At 62.0% G+C, this 16642-nt stretch overlaps 4 protein-coding genes across 16 annotated transcripts in view; 2 read left to right on the forward strand and 2 right to left on the reverse strand.

Moving 5' to 3' along the window:
- Positions 1-1733: 1733 nt before the first annotated feature.
- Positions 1734-8078, reverse strand: NDUFA11 (NADH:ubiquinone oxidoreductase subunit A11). The gene is made up of 4 exons (XM_060006550.1): positions 7701-8078; positions 3591-3683; positions 3356-3478; positions 1734-1916 (listed from the first exon to the last, which is right to left on the reverse strand). Exons 1-4 carry the CDS (start codon positions 7795-7797, stop codon positions 1804-1806), a joined length of 426 nt encoding a protein of 141 aa, XP_059862533.1. The 5' UTR covers positions 7798-8078; the 3' UTR covers positions 1734-1803.
- Positions 8079-8884: 806 nt separating this feature from the next.
- Positions 8885-12121, forward strand: VMAC (vimentin type intermediate filament associated coiled-coil protein). Its single transcript, XM_060006551.1, has 2 exons — positions 8885-9092; positions 10265-12121. Exons 1-2 carry the CDS (start codon positions 8902-8904, stop codon positions 10581-10583), a joined length of 510 nt encoding a protein of 169 aa, XP_059862534.1. The 5' UTR covers positions 8885-8901; the 3' UTR covers positions 10584-12121.
- Positions 12122-13429: 1308 nt separating this feature from the next.
- Positions 13430-15275, forward strand: CAPS (calcyphosine). Of its 5 annotated transcripts, none has more exons than XM_060007550.1 (6): positions 13632-13700; positions 13758-13881; positions 13962-14163; positions 14281-14487; positions 14556-14691; positions 15001-15275. In XM_060007550.1, the coding sequence occupies exons 2-5, from the start codon at positions 13799-13801 to the stop codon at positions 14655-14657; spliced, it is 594 nt and encodes a 197-aa protein (XP_059863533.1). In that variant the 5' UTR covers positions 13632-13700; positions 13758-13798; the 3' UTR covers positions 14658-14691; positions 15001-15275. The 5 variants fall into 5 exon arrangements, 4 of the variants coding, with proteins under 4 accessions (XP_059863532.1, XP_059863536.1, XP_059863533.1 ...); XM_060007551.1 differs by having other exon boundaries at positions 13660-13700; positions 13778-13881; XM_060007549.1 differs by having other exon boundaries at positions 13565-13881.
- Positions 15266-16642, reverse strand: part of RANBP3 (RAN binding protein 3) — a 54052-nt gene continuing 52675 nt past the window's right edge. For all 9 annotated transcript variants that reach the window (XM_060007546.1, XM_060007545.1, XM_060007544.1 and 6 more), the window contains one exon: positions 15266-16569. In XM_060007546.1, coding sequence (XP_059863529.1) covers positions 16526-16569 — 44 coding nt within the window. In that variant the 3' untranslated portion in view covers positions 15266-16525. The remainder of the gene's footprint in view (positions 16570-16642) is intronic.

Here is a 16642-nt window from a genome sequence, read left to right on the forward strand (position 1 = left end):
CAGCCCTTGGCGGCCCCGATGACGATCACAGGCCCTATTTACGGTGACGACGGGGCCACGCTACCAACCCGCCACCAACTCAAACCTGTCGCCCCTGCTGCCCAGGCTGCTGCGGGGCGGGACAGGCGGGAAGCCGTGGAAGGAGGGAGAGGCAGGCAGCAGGGATGGAACCTGACTTCTCCGCGGTCGGGGCAGGGTGCCGGGGACCTGGGGGGGGACCCGAGCATGGTGGGCTCCGCCCCCTGCCAGCCACCGCAGGGACAGACCAGGCTGGTGCAGGAGCAGGGGACCCTGGCCGCCGCCTAGAGGGCAGGGAAAGGGCGCTTCCATGGGGTGTAGCTATTTTCCCTCTTCAGGGAACATCTCTGAGGGAGGGACCCGGCCATCCCCACTTCCCAGGCGGGGAAACTGAAGACAGAGCCAGGAAAGAACCAAGTGTTGGGTTTCGATCGCAGGTCTCGGAGCCCAGAGCCCTCTTGGGCCCTCCCCTCCCAGTCCATGGGCCGGTGGGGCATCTCCACCCTCTCTCAAAGCCCCCCAAGTCCAGGCTCGGGTAGCTAGGCCCGGACGTGACCCCGAGCCGGTGGCCGGTCCCAGGCCGCACGTGGACGCTGGCGCCCACTCCCTGGAGGGCGTGCTGGACGAGGGGCCGTGTCAGCGTGGAGAGGCTCAGTGTGGCAGGTGGGGAGGCTGAGGGGCCTGGGCTGGGAGGGACCTGCATGGCTGTTCGGCGGCTGGGGGCATAAGGAAATGGTGGTGAGGCCAGCCCAGCCAATGGCCGTGGGGCTGGGGCCCTGTGCTCTGCTCAACACCCGGATGAGTTATTAGCTGGGGTGGACAGAGGAGGAAAGCAAGGCTCCAAGCCTGGCTTTCAACCATGTCCAGGCCCCCAAGAGAGGAGGAAGGGGAAGGAGGGACGGGCCACACACCAGGGAGGGGGTGCGTGAGGGCTGCGACCAGCCTGGCCCGCTCCTGCCGCCCCCGGGGCCACCTGCAGCGCCCAGACCCCTGCCAGGACCTGATCCCACCCTCATCCGACCCTGCTCCCTAGGGTGGGGCCCCGAGAGCCCTAATTTATGGCCCGTCGAGGTCTGCTGGAACATGCCGGGCCTTCCTTTCTGGCTTCCAGGAAGGACTGAGCCAGCTGTGCAGAGAGCCCAGGGCCAGGCCGTGCCAGCATCTGGAGCCGCCTAAATCGCCAGGCCCGACAGGCAGCAGCGGCCGAGGACCTCGGGTCCCTCTTCTCCTTGCCGTGGGTACCTGCCCTGAGGGCTCCCGGTGGCCTGTCACCCACCTGTCGGACGGGGACGAGGCTCCGGGGCCAGGCTGTCCAGGGCTCTCCGCTCCAACACCCAGGAATTTGGAAACGGGCCGTGCATGGGGCCTGGGCGTGTTTTCCACATGCTGTTGGCTTTGGGGGGAGGCCCAGAGAGGGGCCTGCAGGGGGGGCCGCAGGAAGGGCTGTGGGCAGCAGGGCCCAGTCCCGCCCCATGGGCTCCAGCCCGCCAAGAGAACAGGCCGAGGCCCGCAGACCCCTGCCCGACGCCTGCTCCCTCCTCCGGGGCCCAGCTGGCGCCGTCGGGCCGTCAGGCACAGACCCAGATGCCTTATCTCCTGCCGCTTCCTCACTCCTCCAGCATCCGCCCTGAGGCCCTCACCAGCGCTGGCCTGTCACCCAGCACTCCTCGGACAGGGCTGCACCCCAGAGAACAACGGAGCAGGGGAAACTCACACAGACATACACAGAATTTATTATTTTTAGACGAATTTCAACCTGCCTGAAGTTCCAGGAGGCGGCAGGGCTCACACCTTGGGCTCTGCAAACACCTTCCAGCCCTCCAGCTGGCCCATCTTGACCAGGGCGGCCGTCATGCCCATGTACGCACAGGCAGCAGCTCCAATCCCGTAGCTGTGGGCTGTGAGAGCGGGGAGGCTGGCGTCAGGCACGCACGCGGGCAGCTCACTCATGCCCACCCGGGGCGCCGGCAGTGACCGCGAGAGGACAGCCCCCACTCCAAGCTCGGGTGGCCGGGATGAGCCCCCAGGCCCCGTGCCTTTGAAGACACGTGGCGTGGAAACAGGCAGGGAGGAGGGAGGAGGGAGGCAGCAGTCCAGGCTGCTGGGTCCGGGGGCGGGAGGGGACGGATGGCATGTTGGTCGGTCTCAGCTAGTGTCCTGGCTGAGCCTGCCCTGCGGTCCGGGAAGCGGAGAACACAAGACGCCTGTGGCCTGAGAACGGCCGCAGGAAGGGGGTCTGCCTGCTGGGTGCGGGGCTCACACCCCCATCGCAGGCTCAGGGGCGCTGGTCAAACCCAGACCCCAGCCAAGGTCTCGAAGCGAAGGCCAGGAGGGCGCGGGCCTTCTTCCTCAGCATCCTCCCTCTCTGCCCTGCTGGAACCGTCCACGGAGCACTCCCGGCCTGCTGGGCCCTAGGCCCAGCGGTTTATCTGAGTGTGGCTCTGCCCGCCGCGCACCCCTGCCCCACCCAGGCGAGAAGAGCCGTCTGCTTCCTAGTCCAGGCGGCTCCACTGTGCAAGCCTGGCCTGGGGCCCGGCCCGCCTCCCACTAGGGAGGCATCCGCTCCTGCTTCCCGGGTGCCCTCGGGCCACCTCATCCCCCCTCGGAGACTCAGTTCCTGCATCTGTAAAGTGGGGATGGTGAAAGCGGCTCCCCTGCAGGGCCCTGGGTGCTGGGAGAGGGGCTGCAGCTCCAAGGCCAGCCCCACATGCTCCGTGCGTGCTCAGGGGCCGGCGGGGGAGACAGGCGGCGACCTCGTGTTCTCTGACAAGACGCAGCAGACAGAGGAGAGAGACGCGGCAGACAGGAGAGAGATACGAAGCGAGGGCGGGCGGGGGCCAGGATCACACACCCTGGATCGTATGTAGGGGGCTGGAACAGCGAGAGGGACCGCCGTGCTGACATCTGGGGGAAGGGTGTTCAGGCAGAGGGCACAGCCCATGCCGAGGCCCTGGGGCAGGACCGTGCCTGGTGTGCAGGGGGCACAGCAAGGAGGCCACGGGGCTGGAGCAGAGCGAGCGAGGCGGCGAGGGCAGGGAGGGGACGGGAACAGTCCACGCGCGGGGCCTCGGGGGGCCATGCCAAGTGTCACAGGCAGCCACAGGAGGGCGAGAGGGTGTGGCGAGGTGGGCGCGGGTAGCTGCCTGAGCAGCAACAGCTGAAACCACTGCTACGCTAGCTGGTGGCCAAGGTTCAAAGGTGCTGGGAGCTCTCAGGGCAAGGGCCGGCTCTGCAGGTGGACGCGCGTTCTTCCTGCCCGCCGCCCCCACCAGGCCCAGGCCCAGGAGACAAGAGAGGGAGGAGGGGTGGCAGAGGTCAGGGGCGCGGGCTCACTCACTGCGTGCTCCCAGGGCCAAGCCTCCGGCGCAGCCTCCGAGGAAGTAGTTGAGAGGGTCGTCAGGCTTCTCGCGGACCTGGGCGCTGATGCAGGAGGTGAGGCCGAATATGGCACCGATGGCAGCTGTAGGAGCGGAGGGGAGGGACGGGCCCTGAGTCTGAGTCAGGGGCCCAGACCAGCGCCGGGAGGGCCCGCGAAGGAGAAGCCCACGCGCCGGGCGGTCTCGCTCGCTCACCTGCGGTAAACGTGTACCGTCCTGTCCTCGCCACTCCCTCCAGGAAGGAGGCCGGGGTCTGGAGCGCCACGCTGTAGGCGGAGGCGATGAGGCCTGTGGGAAGAAGGGGCGGGGAGGTGAGTCAGACCCGGGCCCTGGCTGGGGGCTGGCCCCTCCCCATCCCACAGTGACCGCTCCCTTCATCCTCACAGCAGCCACCAAGGTGGCTCCTGGCGCCACTGCTTGGCCCAGGAGGGGCTGTTTCAGTCCCACAGTCGATGAGCTGGGGCCCAAACCCGGCTCCGAGGCCTGGGCTCTCACCCGCCCTCTCCAGCCCCCAGGCCTCCCCCTACCAAGGCCTACAGAGTGCCACCTGCGTCCCCCTGCCCTTGCTGGCCCCCCGCAGGGCACCAGCCCAGCACACGGCCTCCGCAAGGATGGGCTTGGGCCTTGGCAGCTGCGCTGGCACTCCCCACTCCCACGACAGGCTGCATCCACCCGCAGGGCCCAGGGTTCCTTAGCAGAGGCTCGGAGGCTCGCTCCGGGGCCACCAAGGCCTCTTCCTCGCCACCGCCGGCCCGTCCCTCGGCCCTGGCTGGCTCAGCCTCGCCACTCTCATCAACTCTTACATCTCCGCCGCCGCCCCGGCTGCCCTGCCCCTGACGTTGGCTTTTACGTGTGAGGGGCCCTGGTGGGGGCCAGGCCTGGAGCCAAGTGCCAGGTGGGCGGCCAGGCCTGAGGTCCTAGCCTGGGGCATCCTGAGGGAACGCTGACCTGGGCCGTGTGTGGGTCTGGGGTAAGACTGGGGCAGCCTCGGGCAGCCTCCCCAGCCAGACACTCTTCAGTGGACATTAGACCAAAGGCAAGCTGGCTGGCTCCAACACGGGGCTCCCCACCCTCCAGCTGACCCTGCTCGGGGCAGACAATGCACCCCTCCTCTCCCGACAGACCACCAGGGGGAGCAGGCTGCCAGCACAGAACTCCTGGGGCCAGCCCACCCCAGACAAAACACAACTGCCACCTGCCAGGCGGCAAGGGCACCCACCACCCCATTCACCCTCCTCGGGGCCCAATGGGCTCAGTCCCCTCTGATCCGTCGCTTCGTGGGCAGGGCGGGGGGTGTCCTCAGACAGGCAGAGCGACTTGCCTGATGCCACCCAGCAGAGCTGCCTGGAAGCCAGAAGGGTCTAAGCCAAAGGCCAAGCGCCACCTTCACCGATGCCCCGGGGATGTGGGCCCCGCCAGGTCCCCAAGCCTGCAGCTTCTGGAGACCTCACAGCTTGCGTGCAGCCCTCACGTGACCTTCCTGGCTGAGCAGTGTTCCCCCCCAGCCCTGGCTGGGGTTCAGCTCACAAGAGCTGTGGGGAACTTTTCACACTGCACAGCGGGGGTAACCTTGAGAGCAACCCCGAGGCCAAGAGGGCCACCCCACTTCCCAGACAGGGAAACTGAGCCCCAGGGACGACAGGAAAAGAGCACACACACAGAAGGCTCCCTCACGCAAGGCGCCCACCTGAGGACTCCCCAGATCAAATCCCTCCTAATCTCATGATGAACCCTAGGGTCCCTGCTCCCCTCAGAGCGGCTGAAGGCTGGGAAGGGGGGAGGGGACCAGAGTCTGGGGTTCCCCCAAGCCTGCACGGCCCGCCCTGGCCCAACAAACCTCCTTCTTCAGTCATTCTCTCACACGTCCCCACCCCCAAACCCCACCTTGCAAAGAGGCTGAATCAGAGGGGGCTCCCCATCCTGCCTGGGACCTGGGGAGGCACGACCTCCAGAGCTGGGCCAGGAAGCAGGAGTTATGACCCTCTGCCGAAGAACCACTGACAAGATTCAGTGACGGTCCCCAAACCCAGTCAGGCAGTGAGTCCTGGCGGGGGAACCTGATTGACCCCACCCCCATTTGCCTGCGGTCCTGCCTGAGGGACGCCCAGTTCACAGGCCACGTGGGACACAGAGTGCCCCACAATCCCAAGACCCCTCAGAAGTCCTTTACCTGGGAGCGGATGACCTGGAAGGTGCCGGACTATCCCAGGGTCAAGGACTGGCCCCCTCCCCCCAGCAATCCTTCAGTAGGTGATGTGCCAGCCCGCGTCCCCGGGAGCCCACCTAACTCCTCAGACGCTGCAGCCGCCCTCCCCAGCACTCGAGAGTCTCTACTGACTCGGCCCTTCCACAGGCTCCCGTCACCCCCTCAAAAGGCCCCTCCCCAGGCCCTCCGCCTGCTCCTAGCCTCCTGAAGTGACCGTCTTGACACGGTGCACATTCATTCATTCACAATCTGTAACTGTAGGCCCACATACATTCATTCACTCGTTTATTGTGTACCTTCCCTCACTCATTAATTCATTCACAAGTCACTCATTCATTCATCCTAGTTACTGTGGGCCTTCCTTCTCTCATTCATTCACAGTCATTCATTCACTCACGAAGTCACTCATTCGTTCACTCCTAGTTACTGCCCTGTCTTCCTTCCTTCCTTCCCTCACTCATTTGTTCCTCCAGTTATTGCGTTCCCACGGGGTGCTGGGCTGGGCTAGAGCCCGGCTCCCTGCCCTACAGGGCTCACCATCCCAGGGAAGCCAAGCGTGAAACGAGTTCCCTGGGTGGAGGGCTGAGGGGCGGCAGGGATGGAAGGAGCGGGGAGGTGAGGGAGGATCCAGGAGCACGTTTAATCAGGTCCTGAGTGTTGAGTGGAGTTGGTCAGTGAGAAAATGCGGGCGGGCAAAGTGAGTGACACACGCACACAGCAACGCCCTCGAAGACCCCCGGGTCCCCTGTAGGGCTCCTGGAAGCCAGCGACCACCCCCAAAACTGAGTCTCTCCACGACCACCCGACATAGCGCCTCTGTCAAAGGTTTCCACCCGCACCCCCTCAAACACCCTCCAACAAGCCCCCTCCAGGCTCTGTTCAAGCAGATGCCACAAAACCCATCCCCTGGGGCTCCCCCTTCAGCCTTCCTGAAGACCCTTCAGGAGGACCCTGGAGCCGCATTCCTTGCCCCAGTCACCCCCAGGAGCAGACCGGGATTTGCAGCCCGGCTCCCAAAGACACCGGGGCAGTTCATCCACCTCTCTAACCTTCAGTTTCCGCCTCTGAGAAATGAAAATGATAACGGTGCTTCTTATTAAATATGCAGAAAATGGTAGCGTTGACTAGGTCCTAATGCAAAGCCTCCCAGTGCAGACTCAAATTCTGCCAGGCCCTGTTGCAGGAGCTGGAGATACAGAGGTGGCCCCCAAACCCATCATACCTATGTCTCAGACTGAGATTGGGAAGGAGACTAGAAGAGGCTAGACTCCAGGGTCTCCCCTGCAGAGGATTGCCAGGGCTGTGCATCCCCTCAGATTCCCCCAAGGCTACCCTTATGGTAGCTGCTGACTCACTTCATTTATCATCTCCGCAGCGCCCCTAAGACCCCTCTGATGGCCCCCAATAAAAGTTTCAGATGTCTCTGACCACCCAGTTCTCCTGGATCCTACAAAGACCTCAACCCACTCCAGAACCTTCTCAAACTTCTGCCTTCAGACACCTCAATAATAACCCACGATCCTCCCAAACTATCTCAAAGACACCAGTTGGAAAGTCTCAGAACCCTCCAGCTTCTCTGACACCGATAATGGCCCCGTCCCACTCCACCACTTCCCACTCCATCACTTTCCCAGAGCCTGGTGAGCGTTTCAATAATAACCTCAAAATGCCAGCACCCAGGGATTTTGACGACCCCAGTGACCAGCTTGTAACATGTACCACGACCTTCCAGGGCCCTCCAACCCTGCCACACCCATCCCCCCACAACGTCTATCTCACACCAGCGGTCCCCATGGCCGGCTCAGACACCCCGACGATGGTCACGTACCACTCCGCGAGATTCCCAGTCCCCATGGGACCCCCTCGGACTGCTCCCAGTGATCCTATGACCTCTCTGCGCCCTGTGAGTTAGTCCGACACCCTCACAAAGTCTACCTTGTACGAGAGCCCCCGAGCGTCCCAAGGCCGCCCCAGACACCCCGACGATGACCACTGCCACCCCGCGAGATCCGCTGCCCCTCCAGGACGCCCTCGGACAGCCCCCAGTGACCCCACGGCCTCCCTGCGCCCTCCGCCCTGGGGACCCGACCAGCGCTCACCAGTGGCACCACCGATACTGGTGGTGGCGTAGGCCTTGTGGTGGCACTCGGTACCTTCGGGGATGTCCCAGTACTGGTGAAGAAGCGTCTTAGCCATGACGGAACACCCCGGGCCCCGCACCGCAAGACCCCACGGCTCCCAGCGCCCAAGGGCGGACGCCGCTGACTCTCGCGAGACTTGCTGGGCGGCGCGCTCAGCCTCTCTTGCGGGCGAGACGGCAACAAGCGAGCAACTTTATTGAGCGCCGCGGAGGTGGACACGGGTCGCGCTCAAGCGCTTGGAATCGGGACTGGCGTAGAGGAAGAGCGCGTGCAGCCCTGGCCGACTTCTGGAGGGGGAAACTGAGGCCGACCAGGATCAGTGAAGGCAGATGTCGCTAGTTCAGCTCAGAAGGTCGTGGGTCAGGAGTGGTTGACTCTCGGAGGTGGGGCCTAACTAGGGGCGGGACTATCAAAGGTACTAGGCCTATCCACAGGCACAGACGAGACCGCGGGGCCGTACTCCACTTGATAGGAGAGAGACGTCATTATGGGGCGGGACGTGGCGGGATGTGGCCACTCCCAGCGCCCGAATCTGTGGGGAGGCTTGGTTACGCCCAGTGGCCAGTCTTAACCCAGAGTCTGAACAGCGTGCGACTATTTGGGAGCGTGGTCAGGCTCAGGGGCTTAACGAGAAAGTGTCCAATCCCAGTGCTCGGATTCTTAGCACGATGTGGTCTGTGCCTAGTTTGTGGCTAGTCCAACCCCTGGGCGGGATGAAGAATGCTCTAGGCTTGGGGCGTGGCCAGAGCCCAAACATAACCTGAAGGCTTGTGGGCCTGACCAACCCGGCGTTAGCTTCTAAGTGGGGGGGGGGGGGGGGGGTTGGTCCTGTCTCGAGGGAATGACCAATCCTGCTGCCAGAGCCCGAACTGGGGCGCCACCAGAGGACAAGGCCAACCTGGGGGCGTGGTTTGTTAAGACCTTGGCCAATCTTGGAGTTAGGCCCGGCTCAGGGGTGGAGTTTCGAGTTGCCGGAACCAGCGAGGGTGTTCGAGTTTGAGGAGGGCGAGACCCAGCCCTGGAGGCGGAGCCTAGCAGTGATCGCGGCCAATCACGCCGAAGCCCTGAACGGACCGCTGGGGGCGTGGCCCCGTGGGCGCGGCCAGGACCGGTTCCGGGCCGCCCGTGGGCGTGGCCGGGCCTGGACCGCGGCGGGGCCATGTCAGCGCCGCCGCCCTTGCAGATCCGCGAGGCGAACGCACACCTGGCTGCGGTACACCGGCGCGCGGCGGAGCTGGAGGCGCGGCTGGACGCGGCCGAGCGCACGGTGCGCACCCAGGCCGAGCGCCTGGCCCGCCACGACCAGCAGCTGCGCGCCGCCCTAGACGAGCTGGGCCGCGCCAAGGACCGGTGAGGCTCGGGGCCGGCCACATGGACTTCTCGGAGGAGGTGGGCGGAGGCAGAGCCGAGACTGGAAAGGAGGACCGGCAGGGGAAATCGTGTGCATTCACGTGGAGCCGGACTACTGGTGGGATTGGAAAAACAAACACCAAAATACTTGACTTAGTTTTCACTATGTAAAGTTGAGAGGTGTCATACAAGTGTGGGTATCTAACTTAAACAGGGTCCATTTTACCACTAGGCAAAATCGGCTGGTCCTGAGTGGTGCAGGGACCACCAGCCGCCTGATGTAGGTACTGGAGCCATGGCAGGTTCTTGAGGAGGGGAGGATGGGATGATATCAGCAGTTTTGAAGAGTCCCTCTAGCTGAGGGTTGAAAGGGATGAGACAAGTGCCCAGGGAGGAAGGTGGTGCTGAGGACCGGGTGGGAAAAAATTCAGAGCTGGTTGGATTCATTACTTCATCTTTACTGAGCATCTACTATGGGCCAGGCACTGTGCTGGGTATTAGGGCACATCAGTAAGACCTATGCAGCCCTGCCCTCAAGCAGACACATTGTTAGGCAGTTCCAATATGGGGTGATTGGGTGTGTGTGATGGAGGGCCACACGGCTCTGAGGGGGCCCAGAGGGAAGGCTTCCTGGAGGGGGAGCCATCTAAGCTGAACAACAAATAGGAAAAGAGGTAGGGGACAAGGGAACTGCAGGAAGAGCTACAGGGATGGATGAGAGAGTGTGTTAGTCTGCTGAGGTTGCCGTTAAAGAATACCACAGACTGGGTGGCTTAAACAACAGCAAATCATTTCTCACAGTTCTGCAGGCTGGGAAATCCAAGATCAAGGTACTGACAGATGCAGTTCCTTGTGAGGGTCCTCTTCCTGGCTTGCAGATGGTCATCTTCTCACTGTGTCCTCACGTGGCACAGAGAGAGAGCAAGCTCTCTGGTGTGTCTCTTACAAGGAAACCCTCATGACCTCATCTAAACTTACCTCTCAAGGCCCCATCTCCAAGTACTATCACATTGTGGCATAGGGATTCAATATATGAATTCGGGGAGGGAGGGACACAGACATTCAGTCCATAATAGGGGGACTTTATCCTGACAGGGATGGAGGTCGGGAGCAGGGGAAGAGAACCTCTGGCTCCCCCGTGCCATAACTGCCCCGTGTTGCCTTCCTGCCAGTGAGATTGCCGCTCTCCAGGAGCAGCTGTTGACCTCCGAGGCTACTGTCCAGAGTCTGCAGGCTGCCGTGTGCCGGAGGGACAAGCTCATCAGGCAGCTGCAGCCCCGGGCTGAACTGCTGCAGGACATCTGCCGCCGCCGGCCACCCCTGGCTGGGCTGATGGCCACCCTGGCTGAGGCTGAGCGCCTGGGGCCCTTGCCGGCCAGTGTCCCCAGTCACCCACTCCCTGGTGGGCCCAGTTCACACCTTGCCAACAGTACTGGGGAGGAAGAGGACAGGGACCACCTCCAGCCTGCTGTGTTTGGGACCACTGTGTGAGTCCCAGAGTAGATTCCAGGATGGAGAAAGAGGACCCCTACGGGGACTTTTTCCACTGCTGTGGGTGTCCTTGGGGGTCACCAGTACCCCAGAGAGGACCCCGTGGCAGAGCCATAATCCTGTCCAAACGTCAGAACCTGCTAAAGAGTCATAGGTTTCAAATGGGCAGCCTACAGGAACAAACGCAGATGTTGAACCCGGAGAGAAGTGTTTGTTTTTTTAAAAACAAAACTTTGAATCAATCAATCACCCTTGTTGGAGAACTGGCAGTGCTGACACAAAAATCTGGATTTCTAGCTTCGGACTGGGCCGTGCCTGCCTGGATCTGAGTCCAGGGCACCCTCTTCAGTGAGTGTGAGTTTCAGGCCCCACATGTCTCTTAGGGCCAGATGTCTGGCCCCTGAAGCATCTGAGTTTGAGACCTCTCTTTTTCTAGTGGAGGCGGATGATTTGAGTTTCTCTCCCTTTCCCCCTTGCCCTGATTTTTGTTCGTCCCGAAGCATTCCCCATCCTAAAGCTTTTTCTTATTCTCATCTCAGTCCAGAATTGTGAGCCTCAACCCTCAGGCCATTTTGCATTGGTTATATGAAGACAAAGTTTTAATCCTAGATTTTTTCCCCCCAAACTCTATCCTTCCCTCAACGCAGGGAAGAGTGTGTGCGTGTGTGATGTGCTGAGATGTCTGCAGCCAGGCTTTGCTGCCCAGGCAAACTCGGGCACCCCATAAGCTTTTCTTGATAGCGTCCTGCCTCAGGGTCTTGACACTGGCTGTTCCCTCCGCCTAGAATGCACTTCCCCCAGCTGTCACATGACTAGCTCCTTGTCACTCAGGTCTTTGCTCAAACGTCACCTCCTCCCAGAGGCCTTCCCTGACCACCTTATTGGAAGTCATTCTTCTCCACTCCACCCCCACTGCCTCATTTGATTTTCTTTATGTAACTTCTTACCATCAGAGTGGAAGCTCCATGGGGGCAGGGTTTTTGTTCTCTGTCACCAGTGACAGGCACACTCTGGGACCCCGGTAGGAACAGGATGGGTCTATGGGCCCTGAAGAGAGCCAGGGACCCCAGCACATCCCATGAGGCGCCCCGGCCAGTGTAGCTTTTGTAGCAGCAGCTGGCTCCTTTTTATATTCCTTAGAGAATCTATTTTTTCACTCCTTATTTCTATGCTGCCCTTCTTGGCCCAAGATATTCGGGGTGCTTTTTTTTTTTTAAAATCAAAACAGGGAACCCTGTGCCCTTCTCTGCCCAGCCCAAGTGCCTGGCCTGGTACCATGGTAGCTTTTTACCGCCTCCTGACTCAGGGAATGGTCATACCAGGAACCATGGCGGGGCACAGCCCCTTTCAGCCCGGAAGGCTCAGCGTCCACCCTCAGCCCTCAGGATGGGGCCGCCTGGCGTCTCACAGTGACCCCTCAGTGTGGCAACAATGGCCCGGTTTTCTCCTTTGGACGAACAGGGGTTGGAGGGTGCTGTTTGTACGAGGCGAAGGCAGGCTGGCGCCTGTCGGAGCTCAAGAATAAACCAAATGATTTCGTGGCATTGGTCCTTCCTCCTTTCTTCCTGGTGGGGGAGCTGGAGGGGGGCTGCTGTGCTGCTCCTGGTCCAGGGTGGGGCCCCGCTGGGTGCGGAGACACAAGTTACAGCCCCGGGAGCTTGTGCCAGGCACTCCACACACACGGTTGTGTCTCATCTCCTCAGACAACTATGCACACAGGCATCACCCCATTCTACAGCTGTGCAAAGCAAGGCTCAAGAGAGGTAAAGTGAAAAGGGCCTCTGGGTCGGAAGGGCCCTGGCCACTTCCAATTTTTTATTGTTGAAATTCTGATTCTCTTAAAAATGTGGAGATGCCCAAACAGAGCTACAATAGTTGTGGTTACATTCTACATTTTTCTATATATATAAAAAAAAATCCAACATTTGTAACCCTCATAAAAATACACAATGGAGTATTTCTTTGCCTATGTAAAGAATTTTGGACTGCAGCAAGCCACAAGAATTTCTGCAGCAGAGTGCCACTGCAGTTTCTCATAAAACTGATGGTGTTGCAATCAGCTGTAGCTTGAATCGCAGCGCCGGGTGGCTTGTGATCCACGGCTTGGCTTCTGACTGTGGCAGCAACTTTCGACAATACCACTGTGCTGTGTGCAACTGCAAGCTTTGAAAAGCTTCTGATGATCTCTGGGTCTCTGCGGGTGGTGGCGTCCCCAAACGGGGGCCCACGTTTTTAGTCCTGGGAAATCCATTATCATTTTCAATCCTGACTGTTGGTGTAACGTTCTCGGTTGGCAAGATGTCCAAAGTCTCGACAGAAGGCATTCAGTGATGGCAGCCTTGGTTCCTCTTGGATTACGGATGTCAGGGGTCAGGGTCGCTTCTCCAGCCGGTACTGGAGCCCCTGGCTCAGCGGCTTGTCATGAATGAGCCAGCCCACCAAGTGATGTTTGAGACCTGGAAACCAACCACCAGGTGACCCATATTGACTGGCCCTAAGTAACTACCAGGAATTGCTTTGTTCAAGTCAACGTTGATGTCTGTAGGACCCAGCTGTGAGCACCACCTGCTGGACAGGGGCCTGGGTCACCTCGAGTCCTTTAAAATTGGATCCCTCAGCAGCTTTGGCTGCGGCCGTGTGAAAAGGGGCTGGTGGCTGGTGAAGCCCAGAGAAGGGAGGGGACCTGCTCCAGCTCACACAGGAATTGGGCCTTGCCTCCCTCCATCCAGGACACTGGTCCCCACAGGGCTGTGGCCCACCCTTCCTCCTTGTGGTTAGGAAGTGAGCCCCTCCTCCCCACCACCACCTGGGCCTGGCTTTATCCCAGGACCTGGGCACTGCAGGGAGTAAGCGAGCAGGACAGCACGTGGACAGCGGCGGCAGCAACAGCACTGCCCTGTGCCTCTCGGCCCGCCATATGCCCCCACAGGGCCATGCTGAGGGCCATGAGGCTCTGGTGCCTAGAGAGTTACAGCTGGGGCCCCTCCCAGTCTCCAGGGTACCGTCCCTTAGCAACAGCCCGGCCCGGCAGGACACACTGCCAACGCTGGGCAGAGCAGGCAGAAGGCAGAAGGCAGGCGGAGCAGCTACCCGGACTCCAGGACAGACGAAGGCCAGGTGAGTGAGCGGGGGCACCCGGCCTGCAGCCTGGTTGCCGAGCGGGAGCCCCTCCAGATCTCTCTCCCATCCAGCAGCCCAGGGAGCCCTGACCCATCATGGATGCTGTGGACGCCACCATGGAGAAGCTCCGGGCCCAGTGCCTGTCCCGAGGGGCCTCAGGCATCCAGGGTCTGGCCAGGTGAGCTGTCCCCTCACACCTCCCCAACCCCCCGGATCACTTTCCAACCACGCTCCCTGCCCACGCCCCCTGCCCCCCAGGTTTTTCCGCCGCATGGACCGGGACAGGAGCCGGTCCCTGGACGCAGGGGAGCTCCAGCGGGGCCTGGCCGAGCTGGGGCTGGTGCTGGACACAGCCGAGGCGCAGGGCGTGTGCAGGCGCTGGGACCGTGACGGCAGTGGGACGCTGGACCTGGAGGAGTTCCTGCGGGCACTGCGGGTGAGGCCGGGCGCTCGACCGCGCGTGAGTCCCTCCACCCTGTCGTCCGGGGGTGCCAAGTCCTTGTGGGCTTATCCACATCGGTGTGGGGACTCGGGGGACCTCCCGAGCTCCACCCCCCCAGTCACCACCTCCCCCCAGCCCCCCATGTCCCAGGTCCGGGAGGCAGTCATCACAGCCGCGTTCGCCAAGCTGGACCGCAGCGGGGACGGCGTGGTGACTGTGGATGACCTCCGGGGGGTGTACAGCGGCCGCGCCCACCCCAGGGTGCGGAGCGGGGAGTGGACGGAGGAGGAGGTGCTCCGCCGCTTCCTGGACAACTTTGACTCCTCCGAGAAGGACGGGCAGGTGGGTGCGCGGGTACCACCCCCTCTGCCCACGCCTGCGGTCCCCCCTGACAGCCCATCTGCCCCCAGGTCACGCTGGCCGAGTTCCAGGACTACTACAGTGGCGTGAGCGCCTCTGTGGACACGGATGAGGAGTTTGTGGCCATGATGACCAGCGCCTGGCGGCTGTGAGCGGTGCACACCCACTCGGCTGGCACCATGCAGCGTAGGGCCCCACCTGGCACCCCTGGGTCAGGGCCCCTCTCACCTGGGCTTTGAGCTGAGCAGCCCCGGGGTGGGGGATGGAGGGGATTGTGGGAAGATTGAGGCCGCAGAACCGGCTGGACCAGGTCTCCAGGGACACGGCTTGGCCACCAGGTGTCAGTGGGACAAAGGTTCCAACGATGGGTCACTGGTTCAGGAGCCCAGGGAGTGAGACCCTCCATGCCCACGCCATGCCGACCCCAGGTCTCCTCCTGGGTCTGCTCAAGTGAACCCTGTCAGCACCCTCACCCCTCCCTCGTGACTCCCCCAGGAAGCCAGGCAGCGCCCGGGTGGGGAAGCAAACTGCTCTTCTGTGACGCAAGGCTCTGCACGGAGCGGCCGGTCTTGGAAGGCAGCCGAGCTTGGTCACCTGCCCAGGTGTGGAGTGCGGGGCAAGCCAGGCTGCTGAGGAACCGTTCCTGGCCAGGTTGCCTGGCTTCCTGAGGCCCCTGGGGCATGCGGGAGGCCAGAGTTTTAGTTAAAAGTTTTAATGTAGTTCCCAAATACATTTCATATGACAATCTTACATAAATGTTCCAAAACACATGGGCGTTATCTGGTTTTACTTGTCACTAGTTGGCTAAGGCTTAAAGCAGAGAAGTGTGACCGGATCTGCTGGGAGGGCCTTTGGTGTCGTCCCGTGGCTCAGGCGCGGACGCGGATGCGGGCTGCACAGGCCACCCTGAGGTGTGGGCGGCACAGCTCAGACGGGCCTCCCCCTCACCCTGTGAGGGCCCTGTGCACAGAGGCCTCCTCTGCGGGCCCCGCCAGGCGGGCGGCACCCAGCTGGCTCTTGGCCACGCTATGGGGTGGGGCGGGCAGAGGGCGCCGCTCCTGTGTGTGCTGCGAGCATGGGTTCTGCCCATGTTGTCTGGAACCGGTCCGCTCGCTGCCCCCTCCTTGAAGGCCCTGCCAGGGTCCCCCTCTGCCTCTCACAGAGGCCCCCAGCCCTCGACGGTCTTGGGGGCAGAGATGTCCAGGGCTGGGCAAGGAAGGAACGGCCAACAGCAGGAAGCAGGTTTTGCACCTGGGTGCCTGATGACGGGTGACCCATGTTATGGGGACAGACAGGAGGATGGGGGGGAGCCCTCCCACGCCCTCCCATGCCCAGTGACCCTTTTCTAGATAGGCTCTCCAGGCCCAGGGCCCAACCCCTCCGCACCCCACGACTTGGCCTGGAGGAACCCCAGGTGGGGAGCACCCCCGGCATGGGGGCCGGGGCCACAGGGGGAACGAGGACGCAGCCCACGACGGAGCCGTGCCTGCTCAACACACAGAAGAGAAGCGCCTCGATCTAGGAAACCAAATACAAAGCCCTGGGGGGAAGGAAAGGTCTAACAATAAACCCCCCAAATCAGAACGTGGGAGCTGGGAGGTAAAGACAGTAGTAACAGAAGGTCCAGCAGGCCCAGCGTGACACTGTGGACAGACCCGGTGCCCGGGCAGGTGGAGGCGGGGAGAGCCGGCGACACGACGAGGGTGGGGTGAAGAAACGAGGGGTCCCAGTCCCAGTGAGAAGCCGTGACAAGTCTTAATGTGCCATTTCAATTCAAGGTGGGGAGGGAAGAAATGTTCTTTTTCGTTTTGCTCATCAATATGATGAGGTTCGTGTCCCAAACCACATTCAGGCAGTTCCCGAGTCTGCTTCTGAACGGGACGTGCGGATCCAGACTGTGGCCACCCAGCGGGGAGTGTGGTTCCCGAGCCCCGCGCCTCGACGCTGCCGGAGGGAGGGGCGGGCGGGCGGGCAGACAGACGGACAAAGCAGCAGGCTCGTGGGCAGCCGGCTCCCGGCGCTATGTGCTCCCGGCCGTCTGCCCGTCCCCTTCGTCGCCAGCGCCTGTGGGGAGCGGTGGCCTGGCCGTCAGGTGTCTGCCCTGGACACAGCCCCACCCCTTGGGTCAGCCCCGGGA

Source organism: Delphinus delphis, chromosome 3, assembly GCF_949987515.2.
Source record: "Delphinus delphis chromosome 3, mDelDel1.2, whole genome shotgun sequence".
Taxonomy (NCBI): Eukaryota; Metazoa; Chordata; class Mammalia; order Artiodactyla; family Delphinidae; genus Delphinus; species Delphinus delphis.

Bases quoted from the DNA above. Each gene is read 5' to 3' on its own strand.
- NDUFA11 (XM_060006550.1), bottom strand. From the start codon at position 7,797: ATGGCTAAGACGCTTCTTCACCAGTACTGGGACATCCCCGAAGGTACC. The intron at 3,684-7,700 runs GTGAGCGCTGGT...TTCTTCCCACAG, and splicing joins CAGTATCGGTGGTGCCACTG to GCCTCATCGCCTCCGCCTAC. The intron at 3,479-3,590 runs GTGAGCGAGCGA...CCGCTCCTACAG, and splicing joins ACGGTACACGTTTACCGCAG to CTGCCATCGGTGCCATATTC.
- VMAC (XM_060006551.1), top strand. From the start codon at position 8,902: ATGTCAGCGCCGCCGCCCTTGCAGATCCGCGAGGCGAACGCACACCTG. The intron at 9,093-10,264 runs GTGAGGCTCGGG...CCTTCCTGCCAG, and splicing joins CTGGGCCGCGCCAAGGACCG to TGAGATTGCCGCTCTCCAGG.
- CAPS (XM_060007549.1), top strand. From the start codon at position 13,799: ATGGATGCTGTGGACGCCACCATGGAGAAGCTCCGGGCCCAGTGCCTG. The intron at 13,882-13,961 runs GTGAGCTGTCCC...CCTGCCCCCCAG, and splicing joins GGCATCCAGGGTCTGGCCAG to GTTTTTCCGCCGCATGGACC. The intron at 14,164-14,280 runs GTGAGTCCCTCC...ACCTCCCCCCAG, and splicing joins GGCCGGGCGCTCGACCGCGC to CCCCCCATGTCCCAGGTCCG.